The sequence below is a fragment of the Centrocercus urophasianus genome, unplaced genomic scaffold (assembly GCF_019232065.1).
Source record: "Centrocercus urophasianus isolate 14NV4802_14NV808 unplaced genomic scaffold, USGS_Curo_1.0 seq_63, whole genome shotgun sequence".
Lineage (NCBI taxonomy): Eukaryota > Metazoa > Chordata > Aves > Galliformes > Phasianidae > Centrocercus > Centrocercus urophasianus.
Genome location: NW_024885233.1, coordinates 46960 through 66029, shown reverse-complemented (window position 1 = coordinate 66029; position 19070 = coordinate 46960). Strand labels below are relative to the sequence as shown.

Below are 19070 nucleotides of genomic sequence, written 5' to 3'. Positions count from 1 at the left end.
CCCCCAGTTGATGCTGGGTGACCCCACTTTTTCCTGGGTGCCCCCAGTTAACCATGGGTGACTCCCCACTTAGCTCTGACCAACACACATTGGCCTTAGGTTCCCTCAAGTGAGAGCTGGGTGCCCCCATTTAGCGCTGGGTGCCCCTAACTAGCCCGAGGGACCCCTAACTAGCCCTAGGGGCCCACTCACTTAAAGTTAGATGCCCCTTCCAGCGGCCTTCAGTGCTTCCTAAATTATTCCTGGGTGCCCCCCGTTGGTCCTGAGCGCCCCCCTGGGTGCTGGGTGAGCCCAATCAGTCCTAGGAGCCCAACAGTGCCAGCTACCCCTAACTGCAGCCCGTAGCTGCGAGCAACCCCACCACCCCTCAATAACTCAAACTGCCCCCACTCAGCCTTGTGCTCTCTTAGGGGGGGGGGAGGGGGGTGTGTGGTTACGCTTGGCCACGCCTCCGTCAGCGCAAAGCGCCACCCTATGCACGGCGGAAGTCTCGCGAGAAGCGGCGTGATGTGCGGGGGCTGTGTGGGCACGGAGTACCCCGAGAGGGTGGGTAGGCCGCGGTCTCGGCCGGGCCGGGGGGGGGCCGGGGAGCACTGAAGCCCGGTGCCGAGCCGTGCGGTGTCCCCTCGTAGGGCACCACATGCCTGGAGGGCGGCTCCTTCCTCCTTAACTTCGTGGGGTGCGCGCGGTGCGGCCGCCGGGACTTCGTACTGCGGGGCAACCGCGCCGCCGGCCTGCACGGCGACGATGAGATCATCACCTACGACCGTGAGCGGCGGGGGGTCTGGCCGGGTGGGGGGGGGGCTCTGAGGGTGTCTGGAAGGAGGGTGTGGGACTCCTGGCGGTTTCTTAGGGGTTTGGTGTTTTTTTGGCGGTGGAGGGGTGTGTTGGGGGTCTGGTGCTTTAGGGTGGGTTTGCCTTGTGTGGGGGGAGGTGTTGTGGGGTCTCCGGGAGGGGGGGAACTGGGGCTCAAGGCGTGTGTCTGAAGGGGGTAATTGGTGGGGTTTGGTGCTGTAAAGAGAGGGGTGTTGGAGGGATGTATGGGGGATATTAAGGAGAGGGAGGAGAGTGGAGGGAGTGTTTAGGTATTGGGCTCGAGGGGGCATTGGGAGTCCGGTGCCATAAAGGGGAAACTGGGAGGAGTTGAGCCTTGAGGGGGATATTGAGGGTTTGGGACCTTATAGGGGTGATTACCCGCTGGGGGAGAGGGGGGGAGGGTTGGTGCTTTGAGACCTAACCTGGGGCTCAAGGGGCTCAGCATCCCAGGGTGGGACTTTTGCCCCGTGTAGGGGCTGAGGTGGGTTCAGAGGTGAAGCCAAGGGTCCCCGGTGAGCACTGTGCCAGGGCTGGGCACATCATCATATCCCCATCCCTGAAGGCCCTTACCTGGCTTCCTCTGCAGACCTGTGCAAGAACTGCCACCACCTGATTGCACGCCACGAGTACACCTTCAGCGTGGTGGATGACTACCAGGTACATCCTCCAGGGGTCAGGGGGTTCTGCTGTGCTGCATGGTCTCTCCCCAGCCCTGGGGGGTGCCCTCATCTTTGCTAGTGCCCACCTGCCCTCACAGCCACTGGAGGGAGCTGGAGGTGAGCAGCAGCTCTGGCACTGGTCCCAGTATCACAGGTGTACAGCTCAGGAGCTCTGTGGCACACATGAAAGCAGCCACCCCACACTCCCCATCCCTCTTCCCTGGCTCATTGCCCATTCAGCAGCAAAGTGCTGGAAAATGGGCTCTGGGCAACCAGTGAGGCAGGGTCCTGGGGGGATGAAACGCAATCCGTTGTGATCTGATTGCAATCAGGGATCAGGTGTCAGCCACAGCTCAGGTTTCCTTGGCAGTGGAGGGAGGGGATAGTGTGGCCTGAGCCCCCTTCCTGCGCTGTGTTCTGCTCCAGGAGTACACCATGCTGTGCCTGCTATGCGGCCGCGCCGAGGACTCGGTCAGCATCCTGCCTGACGACCCACGTCAGATGACCCCACTCTTCTGAAGGCAGTTTGTAACCCTGGGTGGGGGGGGGCTTCAGGCCTGACCTGAGGCCGCTTTGTGTTGATGAAAAGGGGGGGGGGGGATGGGGATGGGCAGCTTGTTGGCACCCTGAAACGGTTCTGTGCAGCGCAGCTGCCTGAGGAGTGCGAGCAATAAAGGTGAATTTAGTACAGCTCAGAGCTGCATGCAGAAGCACTCTGTATTTGTTCCCCCCCTTGGTGGGAACAGGCTGGGGGTGATGTCATTCTCCTGTGCCCCACCTCCCAGTGCTTGCTCTGCTCCCAAAGCCCTTCTAAGGCTGTTGCCTCACTCTGCCTGCTGTGCCCCTCTGGGGGCACTCATTCCTGTTGTGGGCGGGGCGGGGTGGCACACCTTCACTGTGAGTCTGCAGAAATTGCTTTCACCTCTCCCCTCCTCTTCCTATAATGGAGCTGCCACCATGCTTTGGCACCGTTCCATTGTGCACAACTACTTCCTGCATCCCATGTGCTCGGTGTCTCAAAAACCAGGAAAGGGGGGCGCAAACAAGGGGGCTTGGATGCTGCCTCCTGCTCATTTATTGCCGCCAGCCCCATCCCAGCGGCCCCAGCCCTCCACCCCATCAGACCCCCTCCCCATGGGGGTTTCGGAGGGGGCCATCACCTGGCAGAGGACGGGGGCTATCTGGGTGGGGGGTACGGCCCTACTTGGCCAGCTTGAGGAGGCGCTGGATATCGGGCTCTATCTGGGCAGTGGGCAGGCGAGGGCTGTAGCGACGGAAAGGTTCCCCCTCGGGCCCCACCAGGAACTTCTCAAAGTTCCAGGAGATGTCAGAGCGCCGCACAGGGCTCCACACCAGGAAGCGGGGTTCGGCCATCAGGTGGTCTGCCTCATCCACGGGGGCGGGCAGGTGGGCCTTCAGGTAGGCAAAGACGGGGTGGGTGTCCTTCCCATTCACCTCGCACTTCTGGAACAGGGTGAAGTTGGGCTCGAAGCCGCCCCCCGGCCGCACGTGCTTGAGGCAGTTGAGGATCTCCTCGTTGGTGCCGTTCTCCTGGCAAGGGTACGAGGGGCTGAGCCGCATCATCCACCACCCCGCGTCCCCTCATTCCCGTGGATTTACCTGGTAGCCGAACTGGTTGCAGGGGAAGCCCAGCACCACCAGCCGCCGCGGGTAGCGTGCCTGCAGCTGGTTGAGCTGGGTGTAGTCCCGCACCGTGGTGCCTCAGAGCGACGCCACGTTCTCGATGAGGACCACCCGCCCGCGGAAGACGTTGAAGTCCACCTTCTCCCCCTGCAAGGAGGTGGCGCTGAGGTCGTAGAAGGACTTGGCGATGGGAATGCTCATGGCTGCAGGTGACAATGTGCTCTGCCGCCTGCCTGCCCGCCTTAAAGGCTGACCTGTGCCCATGTGACGGCATCTGTGCTGTGACTGGGTGGAAAGCAGAGCCGGCCCACCTGCTGGCACCTGCCCAGGGACGGGGTGGGGGAAGGCCAGGGCAGCGCCGCCGGCCTCAATTATTGATGTGGCTGCCACAGCACGGAGCTCAAAGCAGCCTGGGGCTGGGCGCAGGGTGCTTGCTGTGTGTGCCCCCACATTGTCCTTAGCGCACGCCCGTCCCAGTGCCCACCATCCTGAAGCCCGTGTGTCCATCACCATCCCCGTGCCAGCCGTAATCCTGCTGCCTGTGTGTCATCCTACTGGTACCCATCCATCCTGATGTCCAGTGCTGTCCCATTGCCCACTACTTATCCTAATGCCACCACTGTTCTAATGTTGGCTTGTCCCAGTGCCCACCATAATTCCAATGCTCACTCATCCCAGGAAGTGACAGTGGCCTAAAACACACCTGCCCTGGTGCCCACTGTTGCACTGTCCATAACCACCCTAATAACCACAAGTGCCAGTGGCCATCATTCTGTTGCCAACTCATCCCAGTGACCGCCACTGCCCTAAGGTTCCCCCATCTCACTGCCAACCATCGTCCCGATGCTCACGTATCTCAGCACTCATCACCATCCTAGTGTCTGTCAGTTTCAATAAGGAACAGCATCCTAATGCCCAAATATCCAGCTGTCTGCCACCGTCCCGCTGCACAACCCTTCCCAGTGCCCATGACCGTCCTAATGCACATGCCCCATTTACCCACCACCCTTCTAATGTCATTCCATCCCAGTGCCCACCATAATCCCAGTGTCTGCATGTACTGGTGCCCATCACCATCCTAATGCCCACCCATCCCAGTAAGCAACCCAATGCCCAACCATCCCGATGCCCACCACCAACCTGCTGCCCACCCAACCGTGTGCTCGCTGCTACCCTGATACCACCATGTTCCAGTGTCCAGCTCTTCCCTGCTGCCCACCACCATCCCATTGTCCCTCCGTCCCGGCGCCTATGATCATCCTAACGCCTGCACTTCCCACTGCCATCCATCCATTTCCCACCCATCTCAGTGCCCACTGCTTGGTGCCCATGGCCCTGTTACCACTGCATCTCCACATCTCCACAACCTTGTCCCCACCCTAGGAAAGGGGACACTGGTGAGTTCCCTCCATTATTCATCGCTGCTCGGGTTGCCGCAGTGCCGGGGACGCCACGGTGGCACCGCCAGGTGACACCGTTCCCGGTGAAGGGGCTCCAGTATCTCCTTTATTGTGGAAATGGTGTGCAAAACAGGGTTGCAGGGTATGCCAACAGTGCCTGGGACCCCCCCCCAAACACCAAGGGGCTGCGGTGGAGTGGGGGTAAGTCCCCGTTCCTTGTGTTCCCCCACCATGCCCCCTCTGTAGCAGGGCAGGGGGAGGCCAGGCTTCAACACCAGCAGTTTTTGGGGTTGTCGTGCCCCCCCGGGGTCTGCTGCTCATCCTCCTCCAGCTGGGCCAGCTCAGGGGGGGCCGTGGCAGTGCGCAACCCCTCCAGCTCCTTGCGGTGCGCCTGCAGCACCAGCTCCGTCAGTCGGGTGAAGGACTGCAGGGAAATGGGGTCAGCCTTTGGGATGGGGTGGGAGGCACCCGCCTTCAGCCCCACACACCTCCTTTATGTTCAGGTTGCTGCAGGCACTGGTCTCATAGAAGTCCATTCCATACTCCCGGGCAAGCTGCGAGGCAAAGGGCTCGGCGGTGCCGATAGGATTTTGGGTGAGGGGTCACCCCCCCATTTCTCAACATCATGGGGCAGACAGACGGTCCCACTGGGTGCACAGTCTATGGCCATGCATTGGGGTGTGGGGCAATTTTAGGGGAGGCTGGAGGTGGGGGAGCATTTGGAGGGAGAACTTGGGTGATGCTGGGGGGAGCACAAGGGGATGCTCAGGGTGCAGGAGGCTCCGGGGGGGGGGGTCCTGGTGCACTGGGGGGCCCTGGCCACGCAGGGAGTGCCACCCCACCAGCTCACCTGCAGCCCTTGCTCTTTGGCCACTTGCCTCTTGTGCTCTTCGTCTGCTTTGTTCCCAATGAGGATCTTCTGGACACCATCGGGTGCATACTGAGAAAAGGGATGGGGGAGGAGGGAGCACATCAGCACCTCTCACCTCACCTATAAATGAAAGGGACCTCCCTCTGAGCCCCCACCTCATCCACGTCGCTGGCCCACTTGACGATGTGCTGGTAGGAGCGCTCACTGCTGATGTCATACACTAGGAAAATGCCCTGCAGGAAAGGCACCAGGGAGGGGAGAGGAGGCAGCACTTTGACCTCCCCGTGCCTCAGTTTCTCCCCCTCGTGCCCCTATTACCTGTGCCCGCCGGTAGTACTGCTTGGTGATGGTTTGGTACCGCTCCTGCCCTGCCGTGTCCCTGGGGGCATGGAGGGGGTTGGAGAAGTCATTCCTTACCCCATGCCTTAGATGAACCCCGAGGGGGGGCACCGTGGGGTGCGACCTCCCCAAGCACTCACCAGATCTGGATGCGCACCTTGATGCCATCCACCTCGATCGTCTTCATCTTGAAGTCCACCCCTGGATGGGAGGACGGCAGCTTTATCATCATTATTTTTTTTCCTGGGGGGTGGTTCCGTGCTTCCTCCCTACGTTCAGCTGGGACTGGGGACGCCCCCCCCACAGACCCCTTCAGCCCTCCTGGCCCATAGCTGTGCTGTGCCACTCTGAACCCCCGCGGAGCTCCTTCCGCTGCCCTCCGATGCTCCCAGCACTGCAGCTCCCCGCTGCTCCCTGTCCCCAGTGTGGTGGCTCCCGGTGCCCCTGGTTTCCCTGCTGTTTCCTGGTGCTGCGATGCTCCCAGCGCTCCCAGTTTCCCATTTTCCCATAGCTTCAATCTCCCCATTTTTCCAATTCTCCCAGCTCCCACTTCTCCAGTTTCCAGGTTCCTCACTGCTCCCAGCCCCCAATTTCTCCTCTTCCGGATTCTCCCACCTCCCGGTGCTCCCAGTTTCCCATTTTCCCACTACCCGTCGCTCCCGGTTTCCCGGAGCCGGGATGCTCCCGGTACCCTCGGTTTCCAGGTTCCCCGGTGTTCCCAGCTCCCATTGCCCCCGCTTTTGCTCTGCTCCCAGCCCCCCCTACCCCCGCTTTCTCACTGCTTCCAGCTCCCGCTACCCGCCCGGTTTCCCGTCTCCCAGCTCCCACCCCCTGGCGCCGCGCATCCCCGGTGCGAGTACCGATGGTGGAGATGTGCGCCGGGTGGAACTCGCTGTCGGTGAAGCGGCACAGGAGGCACGTCTTACCCACGCCCGAGTCGCCGAGCAGCAGCAGGCGGAACAGCACGTCGTACTGCTTGGCCATGGCGGCCTCGCGCCGCCGCCGGGCCGGGGGAGGGGATCCTGCGGGATGGCACCTGGGCGGGGCGCGGGGATGCGCCGGGCACCGGGAGGGAGAGGCGGGAGGGATGGAGGGGGGGGGGGGGAGGCAGTGAGGGATGCACCATGGGGATTCGAGGTGGAGGCACACACGGTTTTGGAGCGGGGGATGTAGGGGCTCGATGAAGAGTCGTGAGTTTGGAGCAGGGGATGTGGGTGACAGAGGAGGACGCAGCAAGGGTCAGAAAGGGATGCGGTGGGGGAGAGCAACAGGGACAGTATGAGATGTCCTGGGGCACCGAGAGGTAGCAATGGGGTGTATGGAATGGACCATTTGAGAACACCTGGAGTTGCAGCCAAGGCACTGGGAGGAACCACAGCGCATTAAGGGGGTAGTGGGGACACACACACGGGTTTGGACCCAAGGGACATGGGTGACACCGCAGCAGATATCTGGGAATGCACTGGGGGTCACCAGGAGGAGGTAGCATGGGGAGGTGCAGGGGGCACACACACTGGTTTGGAGCAGGATATGTGGGTGACAAGTGGGGACATGGCAGGGAACACCCGCAGATGCACTGGAGGACACCAATGGGGCTACCAGGAGATGTCCCGTGTCACTGGGAAGCAGCATGGGAAGGAGCTGGGGGATATGGGACAAGGTGGGGGACATGCGTTTGGAGCGGGGGATGTGGGCAACAGCTGCGGACACAGCAGGGGACAGTGTAGAGGCGCAACTGGGCGACATTGGAGGTGACATTGGGTGACATCCTGGGTCACTGGGAAGATGCGGAAGGGGGTATGGGGTGGGGACACGCATGGGTTTGGAGCGGGGGACGTGGGTGACAGAATGGGACGGCCCACAGGGCACTGGTGGGGACAATGGGAGACGTCCGCAGGTCTCTGTGAGGCCGCACCGGATGGGGTGATGGGGTGGAGACGCCCAGAGCCAGCCCGGGGAACACCCCCAGGGTTGGGGGTTTGCCTGCGCGGCCCGAGCGTCGCAGCGCCACGAGGTGACACCGCGGCCACACTGCGACACGGCGTCACCTGACCACACAACGCCAGCGCGCCGCCACGCAGCGCCGCCTGCCCCGGGGTGGTCGGGGCTTTAGAGCGGAGTGGGCGTGGCCAACTGCGGAGGGCGTGGCTACCCCCGAAAGGGGCGTGGTCTTATGTCCCCGCCCGGCCGCCGTCGGCCCGGCCGGCAGCAGCATGGCGGGGGCATCCCCGCACGGCCCCGGTTCGCACGGCCCCGGCGGGCGGCGGCGGCTGCGGGAGGACGGCGTGAGGACACACACTTCCGCCGAGCAGGTGCGGGGAGAGAGGCTGTGGGGCCGGGGGTGGGGGGATTGGGGTCTGAGAGGCCGTACGGCCGGAGCTGAGGTACTGCTGTGTGAGGGGCCCGGGGCTCTGAGGGGTTGGGGTGTGGAAGTGGTTAGGGGGCCGGGATCGGAGGGGGCCTTGGGCCTGGGGGCTAAGCGGGCTGTGGTGCTGCGATCTGTTGGACTGGGGGCTTTGGGGCTGGGATCTGTTGGACTGGGGGCTGAGGGGTTGGGGTCTAAGGGGCCATAAGATATGAAAGGGTGTATAACTGAGAGCTTGCAGAGCATGGGATTGTGATGGAGCCGTGGAGCTGGGTCTGAGGGGCAAGTGCTGAGACTGGGGTCTGAGAGGGCCAAAGTCTGAAGGACTGAGGTCTGAAAGGCGGTGGTCGGGGAATGCCGCGGGTCTGGGATCTGAGTGCCAGGGTCAGAGAGTGCCATGGGGCCAGGTGTGAGGCAGTGAGGGGGTGAATTTCCCTGCTCCAGCTCCAGACCGTGGTGCATTGCTTAACTTTGGGACCAGGAAGCCCCAACTGTACTTCTTGCATCAGCTCCCTTGGCCCCTGGCGTGCTGAGGTGGGACAGGGAGGGGTCTGAAAACTTTAACCTTAGACCTAAAGTGAGTGGAGGTTGCATGGTGTGGCAGCTCCAGGCACTGATAGTGTGCTCTACTTCTTGTACCATAGAGCAAAGTGGAGGACATTGTGCAGGAAGTGTTTGATGCCTACAAGACAAACCACCATGCTGTGCAGTAAGTGCCCCGTGAGTGCTCCCACAGCATGCTCTGGGCTGGGGCTCTGCTGAGCCCTGCCTGCTGCCTTGCAGGTTTGTCCTGCAGCGGGAGAAGCACTTCCACTACCTGAAGAGAGGCCTCCGGCAGCTGGGTGAAGCATATGAGGTACTGAGCACAGCCCCAGGGCTCCCTGGTGAACCCTTCAATTGTCATTGAGTTATTCCTGCCCTGGAGGCTGCTCCTGTGCCATGGGGTGCCCCGGGGTGGTGGATTCGTGATTTGCCCTTCCCAGAGTGCCTGTAGCCCCTCATGTCCCCCCTGTCCCTACAGTGTCTGGATGCCAGCCGCCCCTGGCTCTGCTACTGGATCCTGCACAGCCTGGAGCTGCTGGAGGAGCCCATTCCCCAGTCGATCGCCTCTGAGTAAGTCGTTCCTCAGCCTTGGGGGGCATCGAGGGGTCAGCACCCCATGAGCCACGTCAGAGCTGCTCAGCGTGGGTGCGCCTGCTCCCAGAGGTGCCCACTGCCCTGTCCTCTGGGGCCACCTCCCGCCGTCGCCGTGTCCCTGGCGCCAGCACAACGGTGCTTTGTGTCCTGTGGAGCCCTCAATGCTGCCTATTCTTGCCGGCCAGCATCTCGTGACAGAGGGAGGTGGGGGAGATACAGGAGTCAGCATCCACGTCCTGGGGTGGGGGGCTCCCCGAGGTGGTTGGGACACATCACCAAGGTGGGAATCCCCCTGGAAACACCTGGGGACACTGAGATGGGGCTGGAACCTTTTTCTGCTATGGGATGTGCTAAGGGAAGGCTCAGTGCCATCCTGGGACCCTCACCCTCTTGCCCACCCCGCCCCAGTGTCCTTCCCTGGTTCCTGTCCCCAGCTGTCCCCCTTGTCCCTGCAGTGTCTGCCAGTTCCTGAGCTGCTGCCAGAGTCCCCAGGGTGGCTTTGGGGGGGGGGCCAGGCCAGCACCCCCACCTTGCCCCCACTTACGCCGCTGTCAACGCGCTCTGCATCATTGGCACAGAAGAAGCATATAGCATCGTTGATAGGTACGTTGATAGGAGGGTGGTGTGGGGCTGTGGTTGGGGTGTGGGTGGGGGGGTTTCTAGCTCCACGCTGCCCCACACACCCGCATTCTTCCACAGGCAGAAGCTGCTGGAGTACCTACACACGCTGAAGCAACCCGATGGCTCCTTCCTTATGCATGTAGGCGGTGAGGTGGATGTCAGGTGGGTGAGCTGTCCCCTCTTTGACCCTGTGCAGCCCTCACCAGGGCTGGGGACAGAGGGGACATTGTCCCATTCTCCCCCAGGAGCGCCTACTGTGCTGCTGCGGTGGCATCGCTGACCAATATCCTCACACCCACGCTGTTCACTGGGACAGCCGAGTGGATAGCAAGGTGAGTGCTGGCCCAGAGCGGGCACAGGGTGGGTGGCCCCTCTGTCACTGTCCTTAGTGTTGTCCTCATGCAGATGCCAGAACTGGGAAGGTGGTATCGGCGGGGTGCCAGGCATGGAGGCTCATGGTGGGTACACCTTCTGTGGGCTGGCAGCGCTGGTCATCCTGAAGAAGGAGCACCTGCTGAACCTGCGCAGCTTGCTGGTGGGTGTCACAGGGTGCTGTGGTGCTGGGGGGTCCCGGTCCTGGTGATGAAACCCACTCCTGGTGATGAAACCTGCTGTCCCATGCAGCACTGGGTGACTGGGCGGCAGATGCACTTCGAGGGTGGCTTCCAGGGCCGCTGCAACAAGCTTGTGGATGGCTGCTACTCCTTCTGGCAGGCAGGGCTGCTGCCCCTGCTGCACCGTGCTCTTCACACACAGGGTGAGTGGCCCAAATGGGGAAAACCGGGGCTTCATCTGCCTCCAAGAAGCATGTTTGTAGAAGGGGGATGAATGAGCTTGAGCAAGGAAGCAAAGCGTAGCACAGCCCTGGAGGGTGCGGCAGGACCTTCGGTTAGAAAGAGGCTTCCCTGGGGTGGTCTTGGGGTGTTTTAACAGACCCTCTTTCCCCCCTTCTCCTGTGCAGGTGATGAGGCGCTCAGCATGTCACGCTGGATGTTCGACCAGTCGGCGCTGCAGGAGTACATCCTGCTGTGCTGCCAGTGTCCAGCTGGAGGGCTGCTGGACAAGCCAGGAAAGTGAGTATTGAGGCAGCTGTGGGGGAGGTACTGCACCCCCAGGGCTCTCTGCTCAGTGTGCCCCCCACCCTGCCCCAGGTCACGGGACTTCTACCACACCTGCTACTGCCTGAGCGGGTTGGCCATTGCTCAGCACTTTGGCAGCGGAGATCTGCACCACGAGTTGGTCCTGGGCATCCCTGAAAACCGCCTGGTAGGTGGGGGGGGAGGGGATACGGGACTCCCACTTCAGGGCTTCTTCAGGCTCAAAGTGCTTTGTCCTTCACTCTGGCAGCAGCCCACGCATCCCATCTACAACATTGTGCCGGAAAAAGTGATGAAGGCAGCGATGCACTTCTTGCAGCAGCCTGTGCCCAGACTGGAGGCAACAGGGTAGGGGTCTGCGCTCCACCCATCTGGGCAGAGTGAGGCCCTCAGGGTGCTAGCCATACCAAAAAGGAGCTGGGGGGCCGTAAAGCAGAGCTGCCACCTGCCCTCAGGGTGAGTAAGGAGCATGGGAGGCTTCCCAGCCCTGCTCCCCCCTCCCCAACCCCAAGAAAACACAGCTACCATGGGGAAGGATAAAATACGTTTTGGGTTTTTTTCCTTTTTATTATTTATAAGTCTTATAGTAAAGGGAAGCCTTAACTTGCAAGACAACTCTGAGCAGTATGTACAACATACTTTAGATCCATGGAATGAATGGCGTTAAAATGGGGTCACCTACAGGGAGAGGAGAGGTGGGGAAATGCCACAAATGTGGGGAGGCGGCTTCTGGTGTTCGTGTATTGGAGGGGTGGGACATAGGGCAGGATGCACACGCAGACCACCCAGCCCGAGCCCTGCAGCTCCATGCCATGGAGGGCAGGGGGATGCCTTGCACACACAGGAAATAAATAGCGAGACCCCCCCCCTGTGCTCACCCCCTGGGTGTGCCCGCAGGTGGGCAATGGGGGCTGGGGGGGATGCCCGCCTCCTGCACAGCCTCGTGCTCAGCTCAGGGCTGCAGTGGTCCCTGGGTATAAATAGAAATGCTCATATAAAACCGAAGGGGGGGAGGAGGTGCAGAAAGGGGCTCGCTAGCGGCAGGGGGGAGAGGAAATGGGGGTGCTGGTGGCATCTCCACGCAGTCGGGGTCCCCCAGACCCCCCGGATTCCGGCACGGAGGGCTGCAAGGGTGCAGCCCTGGAGCCTTGAGGAGAAAAGGGTGAGTCCTTAGGGGGCCAGGGGGCAGATGTGGGGGGGCCTAGCTGGCCTCCATGCGCAGCTTCTTCCTGCTCTGTGGCTCATCAGGCTCCGAGTCAGAGCTGGAGTCAGAGCCGCCGTCAAAAGCGGAGATGGCACTGCCCTTGGGGTTGGTGTACAGGCTGCTGTCCGCTGCTGGGTAGTTGGCCTGCAGCTGGGCACTCGAGCGCGCCTTCTCCAGGGCTCGCACTGCAAGGCAAGGGGCGTCACAGCCCAGGGTGGGGAGGGGCACGGCCTTTGTACCCCCTTCCTGGGGGGAGCTCACCTTGCTGCTCCAGCAGTGCGTTCTGCCGCTTGAGGTCATCGATGTCCTGCTGGTGCGTGTGGTTTTTCCGGCGCATGTACTGGATGTACTCTGTGGCTTTGTCCAGGATTTGGGCCCGGGATGCCTGTGGCAATAGTGGGAAAAGGCATGGGCCAGATAAAGACCTCAGCTCTGCCGTGGGGTGGAGGCCCCCAGGATGCGCGTGGCACAGCTTCAGAGACCCGCAGCCACCTCACTGACTGCGCCATTAGGTTCTGCCACCAAAACCTCAGAGCCGGGCAACGTTGGCAGGAGGAAGCACTGCTCCACTTGGTGTAGCCGAGGGAGGGGGAAGTCAAAAAGGTCCCTGTGGGGCGTGCCGCCGCGCTCCACAACCTCACCTTCTCGCCCTGCAGGGAGGGCACGGAGTCACGCAGGCTGTGGAAACTGTCCTTGATGTGGTCCCGCCGTTTGCGCTCCAGTGCGTTGTGGTGGGCTCGCTTGTCGGCCTGCGGGGGGTGGGGGGCGCGTGCACATACACACATACACACACAGAGTGGGGCAGGGAAGGGGGGGGGGGGACCACGGTGCTTTCAGTTTCCCCGTGGCGCAGCTTCCTGCTGTGGCTGAATTGGGGCTGGGCCTAGAAGTGGGGGCTGGTGGGGGGGAAGCAGTTTCACACCCCCCAGAATGCCTCACAGCCCCTGTAGCACACAGTTGCCTCTGCATATGCCCAAAGGGCACGGCCCCACCTGCGTCCCCTCTCCCTAAGGCAGCTCTCTGGAAAGAGGCAGCCCCACGCTGCTCAAAGAGAGCCCACAGAGAAACGGCTCCAGAAGATACACCCTCCATCCCAACCACACAAATTCACATGTCTTCCCCATAAAGCAGGCACAGCCCTCCTGCTCACCCCACTGGACAGCCCCTGTTTAATGCCACAGCCCCCCCAGACGACCCCTAAACATAGCCTCCACAGATATCATTACCCCTCAAAGTAAAGACACTTCCATAACACGGCCCCGCAGGTGTTTGTCCAAACCTCCCAAACCCAACTGTGTCCGTTTCCTTCCCCCACCCACTCCAAGACAAAGTATCCTCTTATCAGCCTCCCAGACACACCCCAAACACAACCCCACCCCCCCAAAACAGTCCCACAGCTGTCCCCCTTCCCCAAAAGCCACAGCCCCAAAGAAGCACCCCTGTAAGAGTCCTATTACCACAGCTCCACCATTTCCCTCCAAACATAGACCCTCACCCTAACAGAGCCCCCCCCCGAAGACACATCCCACACCCTGAGTCCCATAGATATCCCCCCTTACACAGAGTCCCTCCAAAGACACATCCCACAGGTATCTCCGCCCCCAGCTCGACCCCATAGGGCCTCCATCATGACATAATCCCCCTAGAACAAAACCCCACAAGCGTTCCCCACAAACAGAGCCCTCCCATCACCACAATCCCCCATCCCCTCCCAATCAGAGCCCCCTCTTTCCCATGCAGCCCTCCCAAAGACACATCCTACAGGGGTCCCCCCCTCCCCCAAGACTGGACCCCACAGCTGACCCTCCCACCCCCATTGACACGCAACCCCCCCAAACACAACCCCACAAGTGTTCCCCCCAAACAGAGCCCTCCCATCACCGCAGTCCCCTCCATATCCCCCCCACAACAAAACCCTATAGACCTCCCCACAACAACCCTCCCCCAAACAATCCCAAAGACGCATCCTACAGCTGCTCCCTCGACGGGACCCTATAGACTCCCCCATCACACTGACCTCCCTCAGACCCTCCCCGCGTTTCCACACAGGTGTCCCCCCTCCGCCAAAAAAACCCCACACAAGTGCCCCCCCCGCCCCAAATACGACCCCCTCACGGCACAGCCCTTCCCCAGCCAGTGCTCTCCCCAAGAGCAGAACCCCAAAGCCCCCCCCCCCCCCCCCCCCAACGTACCGCGGACTGGAAGCGGGGCTGCTCCTCCTGCGGGCCCCGTGAGGAGGAAGCATGGAAGGGCGGAGGGGAGGAGGAAGAAGGGACAAACCGAGCGTTACCCCCTCACTGCCCACATCGGGGCACCGGGGGGAGGGGGGGAGCGGGGGGGTGGGCGGACTCACGTCGCTCTCCACCTCGATGTCATCGTTGTCGCTCATCGCTGCCGGCCAGGGAGCAGCGGGCCGCGCCGCCACAACAACAGCGCGCAGCGCGCGTGCGCCCGCCCTGCCCGGCCGTTCGCCTGAGCGCGGGGCATCGTGGGGCGGCGAGTCCAAGGCTGGCGAGACTGCGCAGACGGGGGCACGCAGGGGACTATAGCTCCCGGCGTACACCGCGCCCCCGCGCACTGCATGCCGGGAGCTGTAGTCCCCTAGCGGTCAGGCAGCCGGAAGTCCCGCCGGCGGTCGGAAGTGCCGCTGCCTTCTCGCTCACGGAGGGGCGTCGAAAGCAGCGGGACGGAACGGCGGCACTGAAGGCGGAGATGGCAATCGGATGAACCTTTTATTGAGTCGGAGATCAGCGGGGAGCGCGCAGTGCCTCGGGGTCGGCTCCGGCGGGGCTCAAGCCCCAGAGGGTGCAGCTGTATGGGGAGGCCTGTGAGGCTGCCAGAGGCCCGTGGGCCCGCTGCCTAATTTCTCTGCTCCCCGTCATCTCTCGCCGTCTCGTTCTCCTCCGCTGGTGGATGGCTGTTGTCACGGCTCTCTCCCTCACCCTCTGAGTTGGTTTCGTCAGAGTCATCCTCCTCCAGGTAGCGGTACCCGCTGGCCCTGTGGCGCGGACGTGGCATGCGGGGCAGGCGGAAGGCCACGCGCTGTGCCAACCGGCGCTCCATCCAGCCATAAGAACCTGCCGCCAGCCCCAGCGCCAACAGCATGAGAGACAGCTTGGCCTAGGGGATGGAAGGGATCAGCATGTGGGACAGCCTCACCGCGCCCGGCCCTTGCCCTGTCCCAGCCCTGCTCACCTTCATAGGCAGCCCTGACCACAGGTACACAACGAAGATGGCCAGTGCCTGCCACCAGTGGTAGATGGTGAAGACGAAGTCTTGGCGCTCTTTGTCTTCATACAGCATGCCCAGGAGGACTAGGTGGAGGGAGGCAGGCACACGCTGTCAGCATCCCCAGCCTATGTCATTGTCTTCTGATAATTACTAGTGAGCCTACAGAGCTGGGGACCACTGGGGCACACAAGGACAGGACAAGCTGGGGACAACAAGCCCTACCCACAGAGCTAGGGAACACTGAGGGGCATGAGGACAGGATGAGTCAGGAACAACCTGCCCTACTCAAAGGGCTGGAGGCCACTGGGGGACACAAGGACAGAGTGAAGTGGGGACAACCCACTCTATTCATGGAGGTGGGTACCATCGGGGGACATGAGTACAGAATTAGTTGGGGACAACCTGCCCTACCCACAGAACTAGGACTACCAGAGGACACAAGAACAGGATGAGCTGGGTACAACCTACTCCACCCATGGAACTGGGGACCACTGGCCAAGATGGTCTGGAAACAACTTGCTCACTCCTGGGGACGCCAGAGACTGTACTGGGACATTCCCACTACTCACTGCTAATGCCAGTCTTGTTGAGGGCACTGCCCATTCCCCAGAGTGCGGCTATGGTGTAAAGCAGAGGTGCCTGCTCCACTTGTCGGGGCGTAGGTGCCCAGCAGAAGAGCGTCACCAGGATAGAAGCGTGGAGCAAGGCTCCGGCCAGCAGTGGGTACTGACGTCGCAGGCGCAGCATGAAGAGAGCAAGGCTAGAGCAGGTGGAGGCGGAGAAGCCGTAGGCGATGAGGAGGTATGCCAGCTTCTCCAGCCCCAGGGTGCACACGCCATAGTTCTGCATCGAGGACAGGCTTAGCATCATGCAGCCATGCCGTCCCCATGCCACCACCCCATCCCAACTCTATGCTGTACCAGGGAGAAATCATTGCAGACGAAGAGCACCTCAAAGCCACTGTAGATGAAGAAAGGAAGGAGGTGGCGGAGGCGATAGTCCCGCATGTGCTTGAAGGGCAGCTGGAATATGTTCCCCCAGCCTATGCTGCGCAGATCAATCTCCTCAGTGGTCCGATACGCCGAGCCGCAGAGCAACAGGACCTGTGTTGTAGTAGCAGGTGACATGCTGATGGCCACCTGCCCCATCCTGTCCCATCTTACAACCAGCCCACAGCAGGAGGTTGGAAATGGAAAATCTTTAAGGTCCCTTCCAACCCAAACCATTCTCTGATTCTACAATCCCGTGCTCACCACCAGCATGGCAAGGAAGGCAGCTGCCATCAGGACGCTCTCCACCACGATGAGGTTGACGCTGCGAGGCAGACTGTGCAGCACCGTCTTATTGAAGCCAGTCAGCGTGCCGTGGCTCAGGGTACCTGCAGGGGCGTGCACGGTGGGCTCAGCACTGGCCAGGACTGTGCCAACACCCCATGGTGCCGCCCCATGTGCTCACCACAGTGCTTCACCCCGTAGAGTGTGTGGTTGAGCTGGTAGATGTAGTTGTTGAGGAAGAAGAGCGTGGGCATCTGCGCGCAGACGAAGCTCAGCTGCAGGATGCAGAGTGGTGGACATTCAGCACTGGGCTGTTCCATTTGTTCCCTCCCTGTCCCCGCTGGCCCTCACGTGGAAGCAGATGTAGAAGATGGTCTGGAAGACGACAATGTAGGCACTGCAGGCTCCACGCGGTGCTTGCCGCTGCTCCTGCACGTGCTCCTCCTTGTAGTTGGCATACTCGTAGTACTTCTGTGCCATCCTGTAGCAGAGTGTGGGTCAGCCTCTGCCCTGTCCCACTGTTCCCTTCTCCCCCTGCCACCTACCGCGTAATGTAGTTGCCCAGGGAGGCCCAGAGTGGCACGATGGCCACCCCGATGGCCACAGCAGAGGGCACCAGTGTGAAGTAGCGCTCCCAGTAGTTGCTGGAGACAAAGAGGGCATAGATGCCCACGGCCAGGAACATGGTCCACTTGGTGCCGAAGAACCGGATGAGGACAGGAGTGTAGAGCAGCGCCACCACGGGGGTGACATTGATGCCCATCAGCACCTTGCGGTCGATGTCCTCCAGCTCCATGTTGCTGTACTTCACCTCCCGGTAGGTCTCGTCATAGTGCAGGATGAGCTGCATCTGCAGCAGGCCTGGGGAGTCCCAAATGCCATCACGTCACTGCCCCACTGACATCAGAGGGTTCCCCGTTCTGGGGCCGGGGCCGTACCCAGGTAGACGCTGTAGGTGAGCATGGCGGCCAAGCTGGCAGCCAGCACGTTCTTCACCACGCCAAGGCGCTTGCGGCGGAAATATTTCTGCTCCTCCTCCTCCTCATTGTAGTCCGTGTGCGCTCCCACCATGTCGTCCAGCTGTAGGAGCCCCCTGCTCAGCCACGGGGTGCCACCACCCTGTGTCACAACCCCGTGTCACCTCCCTGCCTCACCTGTGCCTCAGGGCCCAGCATCTCACCCGCTGCTGTTTTGGCCACATCCTGGCAGCAGCCGGGGTCCTTCTCCATCGCTGCTGTGTCTGCGGGGCACTCTGGAGGTGTTGGGGGTGCAGAACATGTTCCTGTGGCCCCGAGCCCTGCACCCTTGGGCTCTGCACCCTCAAACTTTGCACTCCTGTCCAGCACCCCCTGCTGCCCACACCCCCTCGTTGGGCAGCCATTATTCCTCCCCCCTTACACTGCACACCCCCCAAACCTTGCACCCAGCACCCTTGAGACGCCGCACCCCCATACTCTGCAACTGCATGCCTGGCCCCCCGTAAACCATGGCACCTGTAGGTTCTGCATCCCTAAACCCTGCGTTCATGAGAGCCCTCACAACACATGCTCTGCACCCATCATTCATTCACCCCCAAACCCTTCATCTATGAGCCCGGCACCCCCAAACCTTGCACCCATGTTCTCTGCACCCCGAAACCTTTTGCCCTGCACCCCTTAGACACTGCACCCATGAGCTCCGCTCCCCTACACCCTCTGCCTGTCACTCCTCCATCCTCGCACCGTTCGGTCCCAAACCTGGCACCCGGCACCCTCGCACCCCCGCGTCCGGCAACTCCTACCCCACAGCCCCGAGCTCAGCACCCCGGCCTGGCTGCCGCCCCGCTGTGCCCGGCTCGGGGCGGAGCCGCCGCAGCTTCCTCTTTCGAACGGGGCGGGCGGGACGGGGGCTTAAAGGAGCCGCTCCTGGAACTCCCGGGACCCCATATTCCCACCAGCACCCAATTTATGCTGCTCCTATCCCATCGCCACATGGAAGAGGCACGTGGCCCTTCTCGACCTCTCTCTCCTGTTGTCACCTGTCTGCTTGTGTCCCCTTGTCACCCACGTGTCCCCTGTTCTTCCCCCCCTCCCGCCTGTGTGCCCGTATCCCCTCCGGCAACCCATAAACGGGAGCCAGGAGGGAGTCCGGCAGCTTTGCTCCCTCCCTGTCATCGGTCACCCGCAGCCAATGGACAAATCTGGCCGAGCCGGTACTAAAGGAATGTCACACAGCGGGATGGGGACAGGGACAACCCCAGGAGGGGTGTGGGATGCCTCCCGTGCCCTCTGTGACCCTAAACCCAGGCTGAGAGGTGAGCGGAGCCCCACATTGTGCCCCCAAATACTTATTTGGGGTCCGGGAGTGCCAATCTCCACTTTCCCCTTTGCCACGGGTCACGTGGAGCATCTTGGCCATGTGCATGTCCCACAC

At 61.7% G+C, this 19070-nt stretch overlaps 6 protein-coding genes across 9 annotated transcripts; 2 read left to right on the top strand and 4 right to left on the bottom strand.

The window, feature by feature from the left end:
- Window positions 1-477: 477 nt before the first annotated feature.
- On the top strand, window positions 478-2185 carry CHURC1 (churchill domain containing 1). Its single transcript, XM_042836749.1, has 4 exons — window positions 478-546; window positions 633-768; window positions 1403-1473; window positions 1902-2185. Exons 1-4 carry the CDS (start codon window positions 508-510, stop codon window positions 1992-1994), a joined length of 339 nt encoding a protein of 112 aa, XP_042692683.1. The 5' UTR covers window positions 478-507; the 3' UTR covers window positions 1995-2185.
- Window positions 2186-2518: 333 nt separating this feature from the next.
- Window positions 2519-3385, bottom strand: GPX2 (glutathione peroxidase 2). The gene is made up of 2 exons (XM_042836741.1): window positions 3096-3385; window positions 2519-3026 (listed from the first exon to the last, which is right to left on the bottom strand). The coding sequence occupies exons 1-2, from the start codon at window positions 3381-3383 to the stop codon at window positions 2676-2678; spliced, it is 639 nt and encodes a 212-aa protein (XP_042692675.1). The 5' UTR covers window positions 3384-3385; the 3' UTR covers window positions 2519-2675.
- A 1220-nt stretch (window positions 3386-4605) lies between these two features.
- On the bottom strand, window positions 4606-6713 carry RAB15 (RAB15, member RAS oncogene family). 3 transcript variants are annotated; one of them, XM_042836744.1, is made up of 7 exons: window positions 6590-6713; window positions 5870-5930; window positions 5709-5769; window positions 5546-5623; window positions 5370-5459; window positions 5008-5073; window positions 4606-4943 (listed from the first exon to the last, which is right to left on the bottom strand). In XM_042836744.1, the coding sequence occupies exons 1-7, from the start codon at window positions 6711-6713 to the stop codon at window positions 4788-4790; spliced, it is 636 nt and encodes a 211-aa protein (XP_042692678.1). In that variant the 3' UTR covers window positions 4606-4787. The 3 variants fall into 3 exon arrangements, with proteins under 3 accessions (XP_042692678.1, XP_042692679.1, XP_042692680.1); XM_042836746.1 differs by having other exon boundaries at window positions 4853-4943; window positions 5008-5179; XM_042836745.1 differs by lacking the exon at window positions 5008-5073.
- Window positions 6714-7942: 1229 nt separating this feature from the next.
- Window positions 7943-11564, top strand: LOC122170111 (protein farnesyltransferase subunit beta-like). The gene is given in 13 exon segments (XM_042836740.1): window positions 7943-8041; window positions 8739-8803; window positions 8878-8950; window positions 9116-9207; window positions 9687-9732; window positions 9734-9834; window positions 9931-10014; window positions 10098-10184; window positions 10258-10387; window positions 10477-10609; window positions 10814-10925; window positions 11004-11118; window positions 11200-11564. Coding segments are annotated over 13 exon segments (1239 nt in total). The 3' UTR covers window positions 11302-11564.
- On the bottom strand, window positions 11492-14595 carry MAX (MYC associated factor X). 2 transcript variants are annotated; one of them, XM_042836747.1, is made up of 5 exons: window positions 14507-14595; window positions 14346-14372; window positions 12795-12902; window positions 12415-12544; window positions 11492-12338 (listed from the first exon to the last, which is right to left on the bottom strand). In XM_042836747.1, exons 1-5 carry the CDS (start codon window positions 14540-14542, stop codon window positions 12151-12153), a joined length of 489 nt encoding a protein of 162 aa, XP_042692681.1. In that variant the 5' UTR covers window positions 14543-14595; the 3' UTR covers window positions 11492-12150. The 2 variants fall into 2 exon arrangements, with proteins under 2 accessions (XP_042692681.1, XP_042692682.1); XM_042836748.1 differs by having other exon boundaries at window positions 12415-12538; window positions 14507-14588.
- Window positions 14596-14872: 277 nt separating this feature from the next.
- On the bottom strand, window positions 14873-18502 carry UNC93B1 (unc-93 homolog B1, TLR signaling regulator). Its single transcript, XM_042836739.1, has 11 exons — window positions 18439-18502; window positions 17813-17910; window positions 17597-17738; window positions 17204-17519; window positions 17010-17139; window positions 16840-16933; window positions 16638-16762; window positions 16305-16487; window positions 15954-16227; window positions 15349-15467; window positions 14873-15273 (listed from the first exon to the last, which is right to left on the bottom strand). The coding sequence occupies exons 2-11, from the start codon at window positions 17885-17887 to the stop codon at window positions 15013-15015; spliced, it is 1719 nt and encodes a 572-aa protein (XP_042692673.1). The 5' UTR covers window positions 17888-17910; window positions 18439-18502; the 3' UTR covers window positions 14873-15012.
- Window positions 18503-19070: the final 568 nt, after the last annotated feature.

Coding starts and splice junctions, on each gene's coding strand:
- CHURC1 (XM_042836749.1), top strand. CDS start 508: ATGTGCGGGGGCTGTGTGGGCACGGAGTACCCCGAGAGG. Junction 547..632: donor GCACGGAGTACCCCGAGAGG/GTGGGTAGGCCG, acceptor GTCCCCTCGTAG/GGCACCACATGCCTGGAGGG. Junction 769..1,402: donor TGAGATCATCACCTACGACC/GTGAGCGGCGGG, acceptor CTTCCTCTGCAG/ACCTGTGCAAGAACTGCCAC.
- RAB15 (XM_042836744.1), bottom strand. CDS start 6,713: ATGGCCAAGCAGTACGACGTGCTGTTCCGCCTGCTGCTGCTCGGCGAC. Junction 5,770..5,869: donor AAGGTGCGCATCCAGATCTG/GTGAGTGCTTGG, acceptor CCATGCCCCCAG/GGACACGGCAGGGCAGGAGC. Junction 5,460..5,545: donor GGGCCAGCGACGTGGATGAG/GTGGGGGCTCAG, acceptor CCCTTTTCTCAG/TATGCACCCGATGGTGTCCA.
- MAX (XM_042836747.1), bottom strand. CDS start 14,542: ATGAGCGACAACGATGACATCGAGGTGGAGAGCGAC. Junction 14,373..14,506: donor ACATCGAGGTGGAGAGCGAC/GTGAGTCCGCCC, acceptor CGGGGCCCGCAG/GAGGAGCAGCCCCGCTTCCA. Junction 12,545..12,794: donor CCTCCCTGCAGGGCGAGAAG/GTGAGGTTGTGG, acceptor TTCCCACTATTG/CCACAGGCATCCCGGGCCCA.
- UNC93B1 (XM_042836739.1), bottom strand. CDS start 17,887: ATGGAGAAGGACCCCGGCTGCTGCCAGGATGTGGCCAAAACAGCAGCG. Junction 17,739..17,812: donor TGCTGGGCCCTGAGGCACAG/GTGAGGCAGGGA, acceptor GGGCTCCTACAG/CTGGACGACATGGTGGGAGC. Junction 17,140..17,203: donor CTGGGCAACTACATTACGCG/GTAGGTGGCAGG, acceptor ACTCTGCTACAG/GATGGCACAGAAGTACTACG.